The 18,562-nt window shown below is 41.8% G+C and overlaps 1 protein-coding gene across 1 annotated transcript in view; it reads left to right on the top strand.

The window, feature by feature from the left end:
- Window positions 1–18,562, top strand: part of LOC130291983 (mucin-2-like) — a 63,264-nt gene that overhangs the window by 32,377 nt on the left and 12,325 nt on the right. The window contains exon 3 of the mRNA XM_056541415.1: window positions 17,975–18,461. Within this exon, the coding sequence (XP_056397390.1) occupies window positions 17,975–18,461 (487 nt within the window). The remainder of the gene's footprint in view (window positions 1–17,974; window positions 18,462–18,562) is intronic.

The raw sequence follows: 18,562 nt of genomic DNA, 5'->3' as shown, positions 1-18,562 counted from the left end.
ATCAATGGGGCTCTGCCGCTGTGGAATCTCCGTGCGGAAATTCCGCACAGGAATTCTGCCGTGTGAACATAGACTAACTCTTCGGCCTAAACTAGAGTTTCCAAACCAGTGTTCCTCCAGCTGTTGCAAAACTACAACTCTCATGACCGGACAGCCAACAGCTGGAGGCACACTTGTTGGGAAACACTAGTTTAGGTAGATGAGTTAGGCTATGTTCACAAAGCACAATTTTCATGCAGAATTTCGCATGGAGATTCTGAAGCACTTACCTAAACAGTAGCCCCCACATAGCCCTGCAATGGTGAACTACAACTCCCAGCATGCCAGGACAGCCGTTGGCTGTCCGGGCATGCTGGGAGTTGTAGTACACCATTGCCCCCACTTGAGTGAGACCGTCTTAGCATGGTGGCCAGCATTTAACCCCTTAAGGACCAGGCCATTTTACACCTTAGGACCAGAGTGTTTTTTGCAATTCTGACCACTGTCACTTTAAACATTAATAACTCTGGAATGCTTTTAGTTATCATTCTGATTCCGAGACTGTTTTTTCGTGACATATTCTACTTTAACTTAGTGGTAAAATTTTATGGTAACTTGCATCCTTTCTTGGTGAAAAATCATCAAATTTGATGAAAAAAATGAAAATGTTGCATTTTTCTAACTTTGAAGCTCTCTGCTTGTAAGGAAAATGGATATTCAAAATAGAAAAAAAAAATTTCACATTTCCAATATGTCTACTTTATGTTTGCATCATAAAATTTACGTGTTTTTTTTTTTGGAAGACACCAGAGGGCTTCAAAGTTCAGCAGCAATTTTCCAATTTTTCACAAAATTTTCAAACTCACTATTTTTCAGGGACCAGTTCAGGTTTGAAGTGGATTTGAAGGGTCTTCATATTAGAAGTACCCCATGAATGACCCCATTATAAAACTGCACCCCCCAAAGTATTCAAAATGACATTCAGTCAGCGTTTTAACCCTTTAGGTGTTCACAGGAATAGCAGCAAACTGAAGGAGAAAATTCACAATCTTCATTTTTTACACTTGCATGTTCTTGTAGACCCAATTTTTGAATTTTTACAAGGGGTAAAAGGAGAAAATGTATACTTATATTTGTAGCCCAATTTCTCTCGAGTAAGCACATACCTCATATGTCTATGTAAAGTGTTCGGCGGGCGCAGTAGAGGGCTCAGAAGCGAAGGAGCGACAAGGGGATTTTGGAGAATACGTTTTTCTGAAATGGTTTTTGGGGGGCATGTTGCATTTAGGAAGCCCCTATGGTGCCAGCACAGCAATAAAAAAAAACACATGCCATACCATTTTGGAAACTAGACCCCTTTAGTAATGTAACAAGGAATTAAGTGAGCCTTAATACCCAACAGGTGTTTCACGACTTTTGCATATGTAAAAAAATAAAAAAATAATGTTTCACTAAAATGTGAGTTTCCCCCCAAATTTCACATTTTTGCAAGGGTTAATAGCAGAAAATACCCCCAGAAATTTGTAACCCCATCTCTTATGAGTATGGAGGTACCCCATAAGTTGACATGAAGTGCACTACGAGCGAACTACAATGCTCAGAAGAGAAGGAGTCATATTTGGCTTTTTGAGAGCAAATTTTGGTCGGGGGGCATGTCGCATTTAAGAAGCCCCTATGGTGCCAGAACAGCAAAAAAAAAAAACACATGGCATACCATTTTGGAAACTGGACCCCTTGAGGAACGTAACAAGGAATAAAGTGAGCCTTAATACCCCACACGGGTTTCACGACTTTTGCATATATAAAAAAAAAATGTTTTTTCCACTAAAATGTGTGTTTCCCCCCAAATTTCACATTTTTGCAAGGGATAATAGCAGAAAATACCCCCAAATTTGTAACCCCGTTTCTTCTGAGTATGGAAATACCCCATGTGTGGACGTCAAGTGCCCTGCGGTTGAACTACAATGCTCAGAAGAGTGGGAGCGCCATTGAGCTTTTGAAGAGTGAATTTGTTTGGAATGTTAGTCAGGGGCCATGTGCGTTTACAAAGCCCCCCGTGGTGCCAGAACAGTGGACCCCCCCCCACATGTGACCCCCATTTTGGAAACTACACCCCTCACAGAATTTAATAAGGGGTGCAGTGAGTATTTGATAGATCTTTGGAACAGTGGGCTGAGCAAATGAAAAATTAAATTTTTCATTTTCACGGACTACTGTTCCAAAAATCTGTCAGACACCTGTGGGGCGTAAATGCTCACTGTACCCCTTAACACACTACATGAGGGGTGTAGTTTCCAAAATGGGGTCACATGTGGGGGGGTCCATTGTTCTGGCACTATGGGGGCTTTGTAAACACACGTGGCCTTCAATACCGGACACATTTTCTCTTCAAAATCCCAATGGCGCTCTCCTCTGAGCATTGTAGTTTGCCCGCAGAGCACTTTACATCCACATTTGGGTATTTTCTTACTCAGAAGAAATGGGGTAACAAATTTTGGGGGGCTTTTTTCCTATTTTCCCTTGTGAAAATGAAAAATTTAAGGTAACACCAGCATTTTAGTGAAAAAAAATAATTTTTTTCATTTTCCCATCCAACTTTAACGAAAATTTGTCAAACACCTGTGGGGTGTTAAAGTTCACTATACCCCTTGCTACATTCCGTGAGTGGTGTAGATTCCAAAATGGGGTCATATGTCGGTATTTATTTTTTTGCGTTTATGTCAGAACCGCTGTAAAATTAGCCACCCCTGTGCAAATCACCAATTTAGGCTTCAAATGTACATAGTGCGCTCTCACTCCTGAGCCTTGTTATGCGCCTGCAGAGCATTTTACGCCCACATATGGGGTATTTCCGTACTCATGAGAAATTGCGTTACAAATTTTTTTTTTTTTTTTTTCTTTTACCTCTTGTGAAAATAAAAAGTAAAGGGCAACACCAGCATGTTAGTGTAAAAAAATTACACTACACTAACAGGCTGGTGTAGACCCCAACTTTTCCTTTTCATAAGGGGTAAAAGGAGAAAAAGCCCCCCAAAATTTGTAGTGTAATTTCTCCCGAGTACGGAGATACCCCATATGTGGCCCTAAACTGTTTCCTTGAAATACGACAGGGCTCCGAAGTGAGAGAGCGCCATGCGCATTTGAGGACTAAATTAGGGATTGCATAGGGGTGGACATAGGGGTATTCTACGTCAGTGATTCCCAAACAGGGTGCCTCCAGCTGTTGCTAAACTGTCAGCATGCCTGGACAGTCAGTGGCTGTCCAGAAATGCTGGGAGTTGTTGTTTTGCAACAGCTGGAGGCTCCGTCTTGGAAACACTGCCGTACAATACGTTTTTAATTTTTATTGGGGGGGGGGCAGTGTAAGGGGGTGTATATGTAGTGTTCTACCCTTTATTATGTTTTAGTGTAGTGTTTTTAGGGTACATTCACACTGGCGGAGGTTTACAGTGAGTTCCCTGCTAGGAGTTTGCCGCAGCTCATACTTGAAGCAGAAAACTTACTGTAAACCTGCCCGTGTGAATGTACCCTGTACGTTCACATGGGGGGCAAACCTCCAGCTGTTTCAAAACTACAACTCCCAGCATTTACTGACAGACCGTGCATTCTGGGAGTTGTACTTTTGCAACAGCTTGAGGCACACTGGTTGGAAAACCTTCAGTTAGGATGGGATTTGCAGTTTTGCAACAACTGGAGATCTACAGTATAGAGACCACTGCAAACTGTGGCTCTCCAGATGCTGCAAAACTACAAATCCCAGCATGCCCAGACAGCAAACAGTTGCAAGATCTGGAGGGCCACAGTTCAGAGACTACCATATAGTGGTCTCAAATTGTAGCCCTCCAGCTGTTGCAAAACTACAACTCCCAGCATGCCCAAACAGCTGTCTGGGCATGTTAGGAGTTATAGTTTTGCAACATCTGGAGTGCTACAGTATAGAGACCACTATATAGTGGTCTCGGACTGCAGCCCTCCAGATGTTGCTAGGCAACTTACCGGCTTCCGCCGGTTCCGACGCCGATCGTTGCCCGCAGCCTCCACAGATCGGTAAGTGGATCTTCGGCGCAGGTCCCCGTCGTTTCCCCATTCTGCCCCGCCTATTGTGGGTGTGCAGGATGGGGAAAACGAAAGTTAACCCCCCCGCCCCCGATCTGCTATTGGTGGTCGCGTCTAGACCACCAATAGCAGGGATAGGAGGGGTGGCACCCCTGCCACCTCACTCCTATCTCTTCAGAGGGATTGTGGGTGTATTAGACATTCGCTATCCCCCTTATATTCTGGGTCACCGGGTCACCATAGACCCGTAATGACCCGGAATTGCGCAAATTGCAAGTGTGAACTCACTTGTGATTTGCGCCGATCGCCGACATGGGGGGGTCTGATGACCCCCCTGGGCATTTGTGCGGGCTGACTGCTGATAGATATTAGCAGTCACCCCGGTCCGGTCCGCCGGCGCGCGGATGGAACCGAAATTCCCACGGACGTATGAGTACGTGCCTGGTCCTTAAGATCCAGGGTGCAGGGACGTACTCATACATGCCTGGTCCTTATGGGGTTAAAAGAAGGTTCTGTGTGCAGTCTAGCTGTCTCTGTTATGGAGGCACTGTGGCTGGCATTCTTACGGAGGTACCTGGCTGTGTAAGGAAACATTGTGGCTGACACTGTTATAGAGGAAGTGTGGTGTCCCAGCACAGCTGTTCCAGCTGCTACACACCAGAGAACTGTCAGGTGGCTGAGTATTATGGTTTGCTAGATGTTATTTAAAGGGGTACTCCAGTGGAAAACGTTTTTCCTTTTTTTTAAATGAACTGGTGCCAGAAAGTTAAACAGATTTGTAAATGACTTCTGCTAAAAAAATCTTTATCCTTCCAGTACTTATTAGCAGCGGTATGCTACAGAGGAAATTCTTTGCTTTTTAAATTTCTTTTTTGTCTTGTCCACAGTGCTCTCTGATGACACCTCTGTCCGTGTCAGGAACCGTCCAGAGCAGCATAGGTTTGCTATGGGGATTTTCCCCTGCTCTGGACAGTTCCTGATATGGACAGAGGTGTCAGCAGAGAGCACTGTGGACAAGACAAAAAAGAAATTCAGAAAGAAAAAGAATTTCCTCTGTAGCATACAGCTGCTAAAAAGTACTGGAAGGGTAAAGATTTTTAACAGAAGTAATTTACAAATCTGTTTAACTTTCTGGCACCAGCTGATTAAAAAAAAAGATGTTTTCCACCAGAGTGCCCCTTTTAAAGAAAATATGCAGAGAAAACAACTTATCCCCTATTCACAGGGGATAAGGGTCCGAACGATGGGACCCCCGTGATCTCCTGCATGGGGCCACGGCTCTGCCGGGGCTCTCCATGCAGGAGGCGTGTCGGCCGCAACATAACGTTGCGGCCGACACGTCCTCTTCATGTATCTCTATGGGAGAGGCACATAGAGCTGTATGGGGGGGGCGTGCCGACGACCTCACTGAGGTCAACGCTACTCGCATTAGCCGGCGCACAGCACGGGTGATCCCGCGTTCGGGAGATAACGTGATGTGGGCTTGGAGCTTCCGTGTTTGTGATGTCACGCCACGCCCCCTTCATTCATGTCTTAGGGAGGGGGCGAACATGGCCATCACGCTTTCTTCCATAGATATGAATAGAGGGGGCAGGCGATCAGACATCTTATCCTCTATCCTTTAGATAGGGGATACGATGTATGGGGGCAGAGTACCCTTTACGGTGCTGGAGATCAGTCAACTTTATTTCCTGCATTCCATTGTCATTTTATACATACATTGAGGTAACCAGAGGGTTAATGTTTTCACATGTCTAGCATATCACTGTGCAACTGAATGGTTGGTTTGGTCAGACAACGTCTCGTAGCCAATTAATGTAGGAGCCGTTCCAAAGTTCAACCCATCTTAACTGAACTGCAAAAAGAATTTTTAAGTTAAGTGTTCTTCATATGCGCATTGCATGTTTCGCAGTATCCCAGCTTCATCAGGGGGCATTCAGATCCTTCAGTATATATAGAGTACATTTTACTTAGGTGAATAAACAAAAACCATTCTCTAGACCAGTGTTTTCCCAGCCATAGGCAGTCCAGGAATGCAGGGAGGTTTGCAAAGGCTAGAGGCACAATTCTTGGGAAATACAGGCTTAAAGGGGTACTCCACTGGAAAACATTTTCTTTTAAATCAACTGATATCAGAAAGTTAAACAGATCTGTAAATTACTTCTATTAAAAAAATCTTAACCCTTCCAGTACTTATCAGCTGTTGCATACTACAGAGGAAGTTCTTTTCCTTTTGAATTTCCTTTCTGTCTGACCACAGTGCTCTCTGCTGACACCTCTGTCTATTTTAGGAACTGTTCAGAGTAGGAGAAAATCCCCATGGCAAACCTCTCCCGGTCCAGACAGTTACTGAAATGGACAGAGGTGTCAGCAGAGAGCACTGTGGTCAGACAGAAAAAAATTGAAAAAGAAAAGTACTTCCTCAGTATTATACAGCTGCTGATAAGTACTGGAAGGATTAAGATTTTTTTTAATAGAAGTAATTTACAAATCTGTTTATCTTTCTAAACCAGTTGATTTAAAAGAAAATGTTTTCCAGTGGAGTACCCCTTTAAGCTATCAGTAGCGGTATGCGTCCACTCTGCAGAAAGAATTTTAGGCAAAGTGTTATTCACATAAATAGATGAATGGAGTTTTTTTTTATGATAATGACCCAAAAACTATCTTCCTCAACTTACCATACACTTGACATTCCCAATTTGAACTTTTGCATTAAAAATGTTTTCAAATCAACTGGTGCCAGAAAGTTATACTGATTTGTAAATTACTTCTATATAAAAATCTTAATCCTTCCAGTACTTATTAGCTGCTGTATGCTCCAGAGGAAGTTGAGTTGTTCTTTTCAGTCTGACCACAGTGCTCTCTGCTGACACCTTTGTCCATGTCAGGAACTGTCCAGAGCAGGAGAGGTTCGCTATGGGGATTTGTTCCTACTCTTGCCAGTTCCTGACATGAACAGAAGTGTCAGCAGAGAGCACTGTGCTCAGACTGGAAAGAACTATACAACTTCCTGTGGAGCATACAGCAGATGATAAGTACTGGAAGGATTAAGCTGTTTAAATAAAAGTAATTAACAAATCTGTTTTACTTTTTGGCACCAGTTGATTTGAAAACATTTGTTTTCCACCAGAGTACCCCTTTACACGCGAATCAATGAACTGCAAGAATCCCACAAGTATCCCCAAAAATGCAACTTATCCTGCACAAAACGAACCCTCATTCATCTATATAGAAAGTTAAATATCTAAAACTTAAATATCGATGGAGATCTTGGGCATATTTACCCCAATGGCTCGATAAAAGTCATGTAGTCATCGTCATGTCATGGTGACCATCATCTTGTACCATTTTCCGATTCACTCACTTGATATCTTCTATTAAATAAATATAGGCTGAGTCCTCCTGCTGTGTAAGCAGATCAGCACACCTTTCCCCAACAAATTACTCACGTCACTATATTTAGCTGCCCCTTGCACACAGCACCATGGACTTGTATCAAAACACTAGAAATTTGCACTACCATTCCATCATCCAGGGTTACTGACCTTGTCATATCAACAACCGCCCTCCAACGAGCTACATAAATAGCCACCGAGAAGGCTCCGAGCCCTTTTCTTGATACCTGTCTGGATTGAACCTTCTCTGTGGACTATGTTTATATTCTTCATTGGGCAACATGAGACTATATACAGTGGTGATCACAATTCTCCTTGGACTGAGTCTTCTGGTTGTTGGTAAGAACATTTTTTTAATAAAAAAAAAATAATAATAATAAAGGAGGAGAAGAAAAACTAGCACAAGAGGACATAGTTGTATATTAGAGGGGAAAGGTTTCTGCAGTAATATCAGGAAGTATTACTTTACTGAGAGAGTAGTGGATGCATGGAATAGCCTTCCTGCAGAAGTGGTCGCTGCAAATACAGTGAGTTTATGCATGCATGAGATAGGTATAAGGCTATCCTTCATATAAGATAGGGATAGACATAAGGCTATCCTCCATATAACATAGCAATAGGTATAAGGCTATCCTTTATATAAGATAGGGATAGTCATAAGGCTATCCTTCACATAGCATAGCAATAGGCATAAGGCTATCCTTTATATAAGATAGGGATAGGCATAAGGCTATCCTTTATATAAGATAGAGATAGTCATAAGGCTATTCTTCATATAAGATAGGGATAGTCATAAGGCTATCCTTCATATAAGATAGAGATAGGTATAAGGCTATTCTTCATATAAGATAAGGATAGGCAGAAGACCATCCTTCATATAAGATAGTGATAGGCATAAGGCTATCCTTTATATAAGATAAGGAAAGGCATAACACTATCCTTTATACTGTATAAGATAGGAACAAGGACTAGTCATAGTATTCAGATTATTGGGCATACTAGATGGACCACATGGTTCTTATCTGCCGACACATTCTATGTTTCTATGTTTCAATATGGAAATTAGCTTAAAGAGTCATCATAATGTAAATGTTGATGTCAGATGTCACATGAAGACCTTCTTCGGACAGTGATGGCCTTAGCCACATTAGTGATGAGTGGCAGGGACCATATTCATGATATTTTGCGAATATATGGACAAATATTCGTTCTATGAAATTTAAAAGAAAGAATATACAATATAGAGTCAGACTGTTGTATCCTGTGGCAACAATAGGATGAATTTGCTGGCAACAGTCTATAGGATAAAGTGCAGTGATGAAAATATTTAATGCTTGTTATGCTTGTTATTCTTGTTCTGCTTGTTATGCTTGTTAACCCCTTAAGGACCAAGGACATACCGGTACGTCCTTGGTCCTGCTCTCCTGATATAACGCGGGGATACACAGTAACCCCGCGTCATATCACGGCGGGCCCGGCGTCATAGTGAAGCCGGGACCCGCCTCTAATAGCGCGCAGCGCCGATCGCGGCGCGCGCGCTATTAACCCTTTAGCCGCGCGCTCAGAGCTGAGCCGCGCGGCTAAAAGCTAAAGTGAAAGTTGCCGGCTAGCTCAGTCGGGCTGTTCGGGGTAGCCGCGGCTAACCGCGGCATCCCGAACAGCTGACAGGACAGCGGGAGGGCCCCTGCCTGCCTCCTCGCTGTCCGATCGCCGAATGACTGCTCCGTGCCTGAGATCCAGGCATGAGCAGTCATGCGGCAGAATCGTTGATCACTGGTTTCTTATGAGAAACCAGTGATCAATGATGAAGATCAGTGTGTGCAGTGTTATAGGTCCCTATGGGATAATAATGATCAGTATAAAAGATCAGTGTGTGCAGTGTTATAGGTCCCTATGGGATAACAATGATCAGTGTGTGCAGTGTTATAGGTCCCTATGGGATAACAAAGATCAGTGTGTGCAGTGTTATAGGTCCCTATGGGATAACAAAGATCAGTGTGTGCAGTGTTATAGGTCCCTATGGGACCTATAACACTGCAAAAAAAAGTGGAAAAAAAGTGAATAAAGATCATTTAACTCCTCCCCTATTAAAAGTTTGAATCACCCCCCTTTTCCAATAAAAAAAAACACAGTGTAAATAAAAATAAAAATAAACATATATGGTATTAAAATATAAAAATATATCATTAATTAAACCGCACGGTCAATGGCGTGCGCGCAAAAAAATTCCAAAGTCCAAAATAGTGCATTTTTGGTCACTTTTTAAAATTTAAATATAAATAAAAAGCGATCAATAAGTCCTATCAATGCAAAAATGGTACCGTTAAAAACTTCAGATCACAGCGCAAAAAATGAGCCCTCATACCGCCCCATACACGGAAAAATAAAAAAGTTATAGGGGTCAGAAGATGACAATTTTAAACGTATACATTTTCCTGCATGTAGTTATGATTTTTTCCAGAAGTCCGACAAAATCAAACCTATATAAGTAGGGGATCATTTTAATCGTATGGACCTACAGAATAAAGATAAGGTGTCATTTTTACCGAAAAATGTACTACGCAGAAACGGAAGCCCCCAAAATATACAAAACAGCGGGGTTTTTTTTTCAATTTTGTCGCACAATGATTTTTTTTTTCCGTTTCACCGTAGATTTTTGGGAAAAATGACTGACGTCATTACAAAGTAGAATTGGTGGCGCAAAAAATAAGCCATCATATGGATTTTTAGGTGCAAAATTGAAAGAGTTATGATTTTTTAAAGGTAAGGAGCAAAAAACGAAAATGCAAAAACGGAAAAAACCCCGGTCCTTAAGGGGTTCATTTCACAATACCTTGATACACCGTGGGTATAGGTGTATCTTTTGGGCAGCCCAGGTCTATTTTGGTCGCGATTTGAACAAGAACCACTCCCCATTTTTCTCTATAAATATTCGTTCTATGTTTGCAAATTTCACATATTCGTTCACTTTTTTTTCCCATGCGAAATTTGTAATGAAATTCGCAAAGTGCACATGCGCGATTATATTTCAACTTACTACTTTCCTATTGGTTGTCAGGGATGTTGCTAACCTCTGACAACTGCATTTGTATCCTTCTCATTGGCCCACAAGCTAAAAGAAGGGAGGGATCAGGAAGTGCGGATATTCATTAATATTCGCATATACGAAATATTTGCGCTCCCCACACACAGTAAATAATATTGGGGTCTTCTTTTGGACCACAGGCTGGAAGCAGGGAGGGATGATCACATTTTATTTACACAGTACACGTCATTGTGATGTGTACTGAGAAAAAAAAATGAATATTCTTCATAATGAATATATATCGCTATATTCTAAATATTCGTGAAATCGCAAAAAGTGTCGATATTCGGGGTAAAAAAATCGCACTCAACACTATTTGCACTCAACACTAAGCCACATATGATAAAGCTAAGGCTAGGGTTGATCTTCTTCTGTCCAATGTTTTTCTGTGTCTTCTGTGCCAAAATTTGAACGGAATTTACAATATTTTTTTGGCAGTGCTCACTAAATAAATCTGCACCCTGTTTCTCTTTGCAGACAGTAGGTAAGGAGGCGCCATGCAAACATAAATTCACAGATACATCATTTTCCTCTGCCCATTTGTCAAAGACGGAAGCTAGAAGTTATTACGTAACCTTGCGTACAAGTCTCTGACATTGACAGAGAATTTTTTGCCTTCCTCCATAGAAAACGCTTTGGGTGTTTAACCCCTTAAATGGGCACTTAAGTACTACAACATATCTCTAATATACTTTAATTAAAAAAAGTGATTTTTAAACCAGTTTAAAATCACTTTTTAATTCGGCTACTAAGGGTCGCCCTCCTAGTGGCCGAATGCATTCGGCAGTGATGTCACCACTGAATTTCGACTCATTTAAGCCTCGCAATGAGTCGAAATTTAGGCACTGCGGTGCTCGCTCCCGCCTGTCAATCAAACAGGCGAGAGCAAGCACGCTGGTAGCTGGGGCTGCGCGCATTGACCAGCTCCACTGGCCTCGTGCGTGGCCCCTAACAAAGTTATTGTTTTCACCACAGGGTGCACCCAGTAGATGACAGGGCAAGCTGGGAGTTGTAGTGGTGAAACAGCTGGAGGCACCCTGTATAGTGAACTAAGGGCGGAAGTGTCGGCCCCAGTAGGCATCAGTGACGTCACGCTTGCTGGGGAAGTCTGCCTAGTAGTGAGCACACTACCAGGCAGACAAAAAGCCATTTTAATATAGTAAAAAAAAAAATGTAAAGGCCGGGAGGGGGTTAGGGATAGATGGACAACAGGCAGGGACAGAGAGGGAAAAAAATGGATGGTGGGAGCTACCCTTTAAGGACTCAGCCCATTTGGGCCTTAAGGACTCAGACAATTTAATTTTTATGTTTTTGTTTTTTCCTCCTCGCCTTCAAAAAATCATAACTCTTTTATATTTTCATCCACAGACTAGTATGGGGGCTTGTTTTTTGCACGACCAGTTGTCCATTGTAATGCCATCACTCACTTTACCATAAAATATATGATGCAACCAGAAAAATACTATTTGTGTGGGGGGAAATTAAAAAGAAAACCACAATTTTGCTAATTTGCTCGCGGTTATGCTTAGGACGTAAATGTACATCCTGGTGCGTTAAGTACCAGCTCACCAGGACGTACATTTACGTCCTATGTCCTTAAGAGGTTAAAGGGGTACTCCGGTGGAAAACTTTTTTTTTTTTTTTTTTTTTTAAATCAACTGGTGCCAGAAAGTTAAACAGATTTGTAAATTACCTCTATAAAAAAAAAAAATCTTAATCCTTCCAGCACTTATTAGCTGCTGAATACAACAGAGGAAATTGTTTTCTTTTTAGAACACAGAGCTCTCTGCTGACATATCTGTCCAGAGTAGGAGAAAATCCCCATAGCAAACATATGCTGCTCTGGACAGTTCCTAAAATGGACAGAGATGTCAGCAGAGAGCACTGTGGTCATGATGTCAGCAGAGAGCTCTGTTCCAAGAAGAAAATAATTTCCTCTGTAGTATTCAGCAGCTAATAAGTACTGGAAGGATTAAGATTTTTTTATAGAAGTAATTTACAAATCTGTTTAACTTTCTGGTATCAGTTGATTTTAAAAAGTTTTCCACCGGAGTACCTCTTTAAGGGGATTCTTACATGTACAGTCTGTTTCACGTTCCCTCACAGAATGTTGATGGGATATGATTTAGACCCTGGCCAATCAAGACCCCTCCACTTTGTGTAGCCTTTCCATGGTGGAGTTACTGTGATGTCACGGTCACTATAAGGTCCACTTTTGGAAGCACTTTTGTCTTCTATCAAATTATCCTTATTGCATTATCATAAAGCCTCCATTTATACTATTAATGAATTCCCAGGAGATACTATGATATGGAATTGTCCAGGCCCATCACGTTGCTTTAGTCTGTTGGCATCAGGTTCTTCTGGTGAAATGCTGTTGAACATATCTTCTGGTCCTCTACTTTTCCTTATCTGTCTAGAACAGTGTTCACAGGATTTACCGAGGTATTCATGGGGTAATTTTAATGGTGTCCTGATATTCTTTCTGGACAGCCTCACCCTCTGTAGATGATGGGATCATACTCGTTGACAATAGGTATTTATGAGAACTTCCTGTAGGCCAGTTGATTAAAGGGGTACTCCGGTGGAAAACATTTTTTTTTTAGGTCTTTATAAGTCAACTGGTGTCAGAAAGTTAAACAGATATGTAAATTACTTCTATAAAAAAAAAAATCTTTACCCTTCCAGTACTTATTAGCAGCTGTATGCTACAGAGGAAATTCTGTTCTTTTTTAATTTCTTTTTTGTCTTGTGCACAGTGCTCTCTGCTGACACCTCTGTCCGTATCAGGAACTGTCCAGAGCAGCATAGGTTTGCTATGGGGATTTTCTCCTGCTTTGGACAGTTCCTGATATGGACATCAGGTGTCGGGAGAGAGCACTGTGGACAAGACAAAATAGAAATTCAAAAAGAAAAGAATTTCCTCTGTAGCATACAGCTGCTAAAAAGTACAGGATGGGTAAAGATTTTTTTTAATAGAAGTCATAAACAAATCTGTTTAACTTTCTGGCACCAGTTCATTAAAAATAAAAATAAAAGTTATCCACCGGAGTACCCCTTTAAATTCTAAGGTTCTAAGAAACTTGTTGTGCATCTTGTTTTACGTTTTTTTTGGACAACCCTGCGGGGACAGCCTAGCCAGGACACTTAGCAGTTGTTTGTAGATCATTCCAGGACAAAGAAATGAGCGATGTACAATCTTTATAAATCCTTTCCTGACCCGCAGCCATCTAGAACCAACTCCAAACACTAACTGGACCCAAGCATCTGTGGTGCATCTATTTGTTAAACTCCTTGTTGAAAAGTCAATTAATATAATGTATTTTACATCTAGAGTCCAGTTTATACAATGCCTTCTTAAGTGTAGTTTAAAGGGGTACTTCGCCAGAAAACATCTTCTCCCCTATCCAAAGGATAAAATGTCTGATTACAGGGAAGGAAAGGTGCCGACAGCTCCCCACGGCTAAATCCAATCCCCTGCGCACCGGACAGCGCTTCCAGGCCCAATAGAGTAGCACAACAAGAAGAGATGTCCAGCGCAGTATGTAGGATGAAGCTAGAACTCTTTATTACGGATCACATGGATATACACAGGAACAATACCCAATGCGTTTCGGATCAAACTGGACCCTTAAAAGGTCCAGTTTGATCCCAAACGCGTTGGCTATTGTTCCTGTGTATATCCATGTGATCCGTAATAAAGAGTTCCTGTTTCATAGTGCGTTGGGCATCTCTTCTTGTCGTCTGATTACAGGGGTCCCGCTGCTGGGGACCCATGCGATCTCCTGGCCAGGAGCGGCATCCAGAACACAGAAGCTTGGAGCTTCAGTGTCGATGACATCACGCCGCGTCCCCTCCATTCATGTCTATGGGAGGGGGTGTGATGGCTAGTACCACCAGCGGGACCTCCGAGATTAGACATCATATCCCTTATCCTTTGTATGGGGGATAAGATGTTTTCCAGGGGAGTATCCCTTTAAGCAAGCAATGCTTACCATGGGGCCACACATTTAGAACATGATCTAATAGCCAAGTTTACATGTTAATCGTTGGAGCATTTGAAAGACTAAACCTACCAAAATACTTTTGAAGGCATTAGAATTCTTTAAATCTCCAGGATAGATTGCCCATGAGGGGAACCTGTCACATTGAGAACCAGTCTGTTCTGCCAACACCATATTATAGAGCAGGAGGAGCTGAAAATGATGGTGTGAGACCATCGAAACATCACTGCACATTGGGGTGACTACCCTTTTTTTTTTTTATTTTGGGGTGCCACTGCTTTCTTCTATTGGACTGTGTATACAGTATATATATATATATTTTATTTTTATTTTTTTATTAATATTATATATATATATATATATATATATATATATATAGACAACACAACAGAGCAGCTCTCCTCCATATAGTGAAAAGGTGGGTTTATTGGCTCACAGCAAAGCTTGAAAATGGTCCTATGGTAGGAAAGGAACGTTTTGTGATAAGTAGTGCTGCATTGCTCCTTTTTGGATGGATATGTATATATATATATATATATATATATATATATATATATGTGTGTGTGTGTGTGTGTGTGTGTGTGTGTGTGTATTTTTTTTTTTTCTTTGTGGGAAAAAGTAATATTTCACATTAATGAATAAAATCTCTTATCTTTCCATGCTTAGAAGTCCAGTGGGCAGTCCTATCATTGAGTGTCATTGTCCCCTGGACTCCCAAGGATAGAAAGAGTAGGGGTTTGGCCACTCATTTAGCACCTTCATTCTACATGTCCACCAATGTGGTCTCCTTACAAACCAATATGGGATTGAATAGCTAAATTTAATGGGGTACTCCGGTGGAAATTTTTTTTTTTTAAATCAACTGGTGCCAGAATGTTAAACAGGTTTGTAAATTACTTCTATTAAATAATCTTTACCCTTCCAGTACTTATTAGTAGCTGTATGCTACAGAGGAAATTATTTTCTTTTTGAATTTCTTTTTTGTCTTGTCCACAGTGCTCTCTGCTGACACCTGATGCCCGTATCAGGAACTGTCCAGAGCAGGAGAAAATCCCCATAGCAAACCTATGCTGCCCTGGACAGTTCCTGACATGGACAGAGGTGTCAGCAGTGAGTACTGTGGACAAGACAAAACAGAAATTCAAAGAGAAAAGAACTTCCTCTGTAGCATACAGCTGCTAATAAGTACTGAAAAGATTACAATTTTTAAATACAAGTAATTTACAAATCTGTTAAACTTTCTGGTACCAGTTCATTTAAAAAAATAAGTTACCACCGGAGTTCCCATTTAAACCTTTCAGAAAAAGATGAATCTTTAAAGTCTGCGCTATGTGGTATGATCAGATGTAGGACAGAGTGAGGGTTGCCATGTTGGATTTAAACATTTCGGGTAGGATATGCACACTCCGTTCTCCATTAGTAAATAGGCATATACACTTGGCCGAGCAAACAGTTGGGAGGTCAGGGCCCGAGAGATGGTGGTCTATTCAGTTGGCCAACATGTTATAAACAGGGCAACCTTAGAGCAAGGACTCTGGACTATTTTCCATAAGACTGGCCCATAATGATAGAGATGGCAGTAGGATAGATTGGAGAGATGCTAGCAGGCTTGTTGGTAGGCCACAGAGGAGATTGTTATGGTGTTCTAGGACAAAGGACTGGCACCATCATCAAAGAAAGTAACAGAGAAATAATATTAAAGAGTACCTATCACCATCTAAACTTTCCCTAATCCCCCTCCCCATCTGTCCCTGACAAAGTCTATCCCTGTATTTATTTTGTTTTAAAAAACCCTAAAAATACCTTTTTTCTATGCTCTTCGGTAGTGCAGTTGTAAGCAGAGAGCAGGGGAGGTTGTCATAGCAACAGCAAGTCCGAAGAGCAGTGCATATATAATTAGCCATGTGGAAAGTGGACAGAGGGGAGAGAAACTGAGAAAAAGAGAAGAGGGAATGTATCCTGTTTGCTCCCTGCTTGTGTACAGCTCAGTGCTCTGTCCCTCCCTCCCTCCTGCCTGTCTGACAGGCTGGGAGCTGCACTAAGCTGATTTCAGACGCACTCACTGAGTCCGAAATGCTTGCTGACAGGATTGCTAGGAGACCCCTAGTGGAGAAGTTTTTAAAGGAAAAAAAAAAACATGAAAGGAGGAAAACATTTTTTATAAAAGCAATTAAAAAGTTGTTCAGTAGGGCTTTATCTTTAATATATAAAAAGTTTGTTTCATGAGAGGAACACTTTAAGGTGGAGGAAAAAGAAAAACTGCTTGATTGTTATACTGTAGAGTATCCATAGAGTAATATTGTTAATCCCCAGTGTGTGATAGAAAACTATTGACTGCTCACCGTGGGTGGTTGTGTAGCTTCATACACAACAATGATAATGGCACAAGAATGGCAGGTAGTCTGCTGCCCTCCGGTAAAATGGTATATGCAGTAAAATAGAATGGCTTCAATGAAGGAATCCGGCTCACACGGCGCTGACTGACCAGGACAAAGTATGGAGGATACAAAAGGAGTTTATTGACCAAGATGCAATGCATTTTGCTGCGCATGCGCAGCAAAACGCGTTGCGTCTTGGTCAATAAAGTCCTTTTGTATCCTCCATACTTTGTCCTGGTCGGTCAGCACCGTGTGAGCCGGATTCCTTCATTGAAGCCATCCTATTTTACTGATTGTTATACTGGGGTTAAAGGGGTACTCCGGCCCTAAGACATCTTATCCCCTATCCAAAGGATAGGGGATAAGATGTCTGACCGCGGGGGTCCCGCCACTGGGGACCACCGCAATCTTGCATTCGGCACCCACCGCTTTGAGCTGCACACCGAGCTGCCAGCTCACAAACTGCCGGGTGCCAACCACTGGGCTGGGGTATCGTGCCGTCACGACTACGCCCCCGTGTGATGTCACCCCCCCACCCACTATGCAAGTCTATGCGAGGGGCAGCCCAAAGAGGTGGGTGCCGAATGCAAGATTGCGGGGGTCCCCAGCAGCGGGACCCCCACTGTCAGATTTCCGGTGGAAAACTTTTTTTTTTTTTTTTTTAAATCAACTGGTGCCAGAAAGTTAAACAGATTTGTAAATGATTTCAATTAAAAAATCTTAATCCTTCCAGTACCTATTAGCTGCTGAATACTACAGAGGAAATTGTTTTTTTTTTGGAACCCAGAGCTCTCTGCTGACATCATGACCACAGTGCTTTTTGCTGACATCACGAGCACAGTGCTCTCTGCTGACACCTCTGTCCATTTTAAGAACTGTCCAGCGTAGGAGAAAATCCTCATAGCAAACATATGCTGCTCAGGACAGTTTCTAAAATGGACAGAGATGTCAGTAGAGAGCACTGTGCTCGTGATGTCAGCAGAGAGCACTGTGTTCCAAAAAGAAAATAATTTCCTCTGTAGTATTCAGCAGCTAATAAGTACTGGAAGGATTAAGATTTTATAACCCTATGACTAGCAACAACCTGGAGAAAACAAGTGGTGCAACCTTAACTGCAACCTTACGAGTGAAAATAATACTTCTGTCACCAATCCCAATACTAGCACCATTGAACAAAAACATACTACAGTCGTCTTCCCTCTTACTAGTGCCATACCTGAAGAAAATAATACTACATTTAACATTCAGACCACCCCTGAAAAATATACTACAGTCATCTACCCTCTTACTATATCAGAGGAAAATACTTCTACAGTCACCATTCAGACCACCAACAACATCGACAAGCAAGAAAATACTACCGCCTTTTTCCCTGTTACAAGTGACATAGTTGAGGATAACAATACTACCTTCAACATTCAGACCACCACAGATCAAGAACATACTTCAGATGTCTTCCCTGTTTCTAGTGCCTCACCGGAAGACAATAATACGGCAAATACTTTTCTGACCACCAGCAGCATCAATGAACAAGAACATACTACAGCTTTTTCCCCTGTTACTAGTGCCATACCTGAGGAAAACAATATGTCAGCAGAGAGCACTGTGTTCCAAAAAGAAAATAATTTCCTCTGTAGTATTAAGCAGCTAATAAGTACTGGAAGG

The sequence above is a fragment of the Hyla sarda genome, chromosome 9 (assembly GCF_029499605.1).
Source record: "Hyla sarda isolate aHylSar1 chromosome 9, aHylSar1.hap1, whole genome shotgun sequence".
In the NCBI taxonomy this organism is placed as follows: Eukaryota; Metazoa; Chordata; class Amphibia; order Anura; family Hylidae; genus Hyla; species Hyla sarda.
Note: the sequence above shows the minus strand (reverse complement) of the source record. Positions and strands in the feature narration are given on the sequence as shown.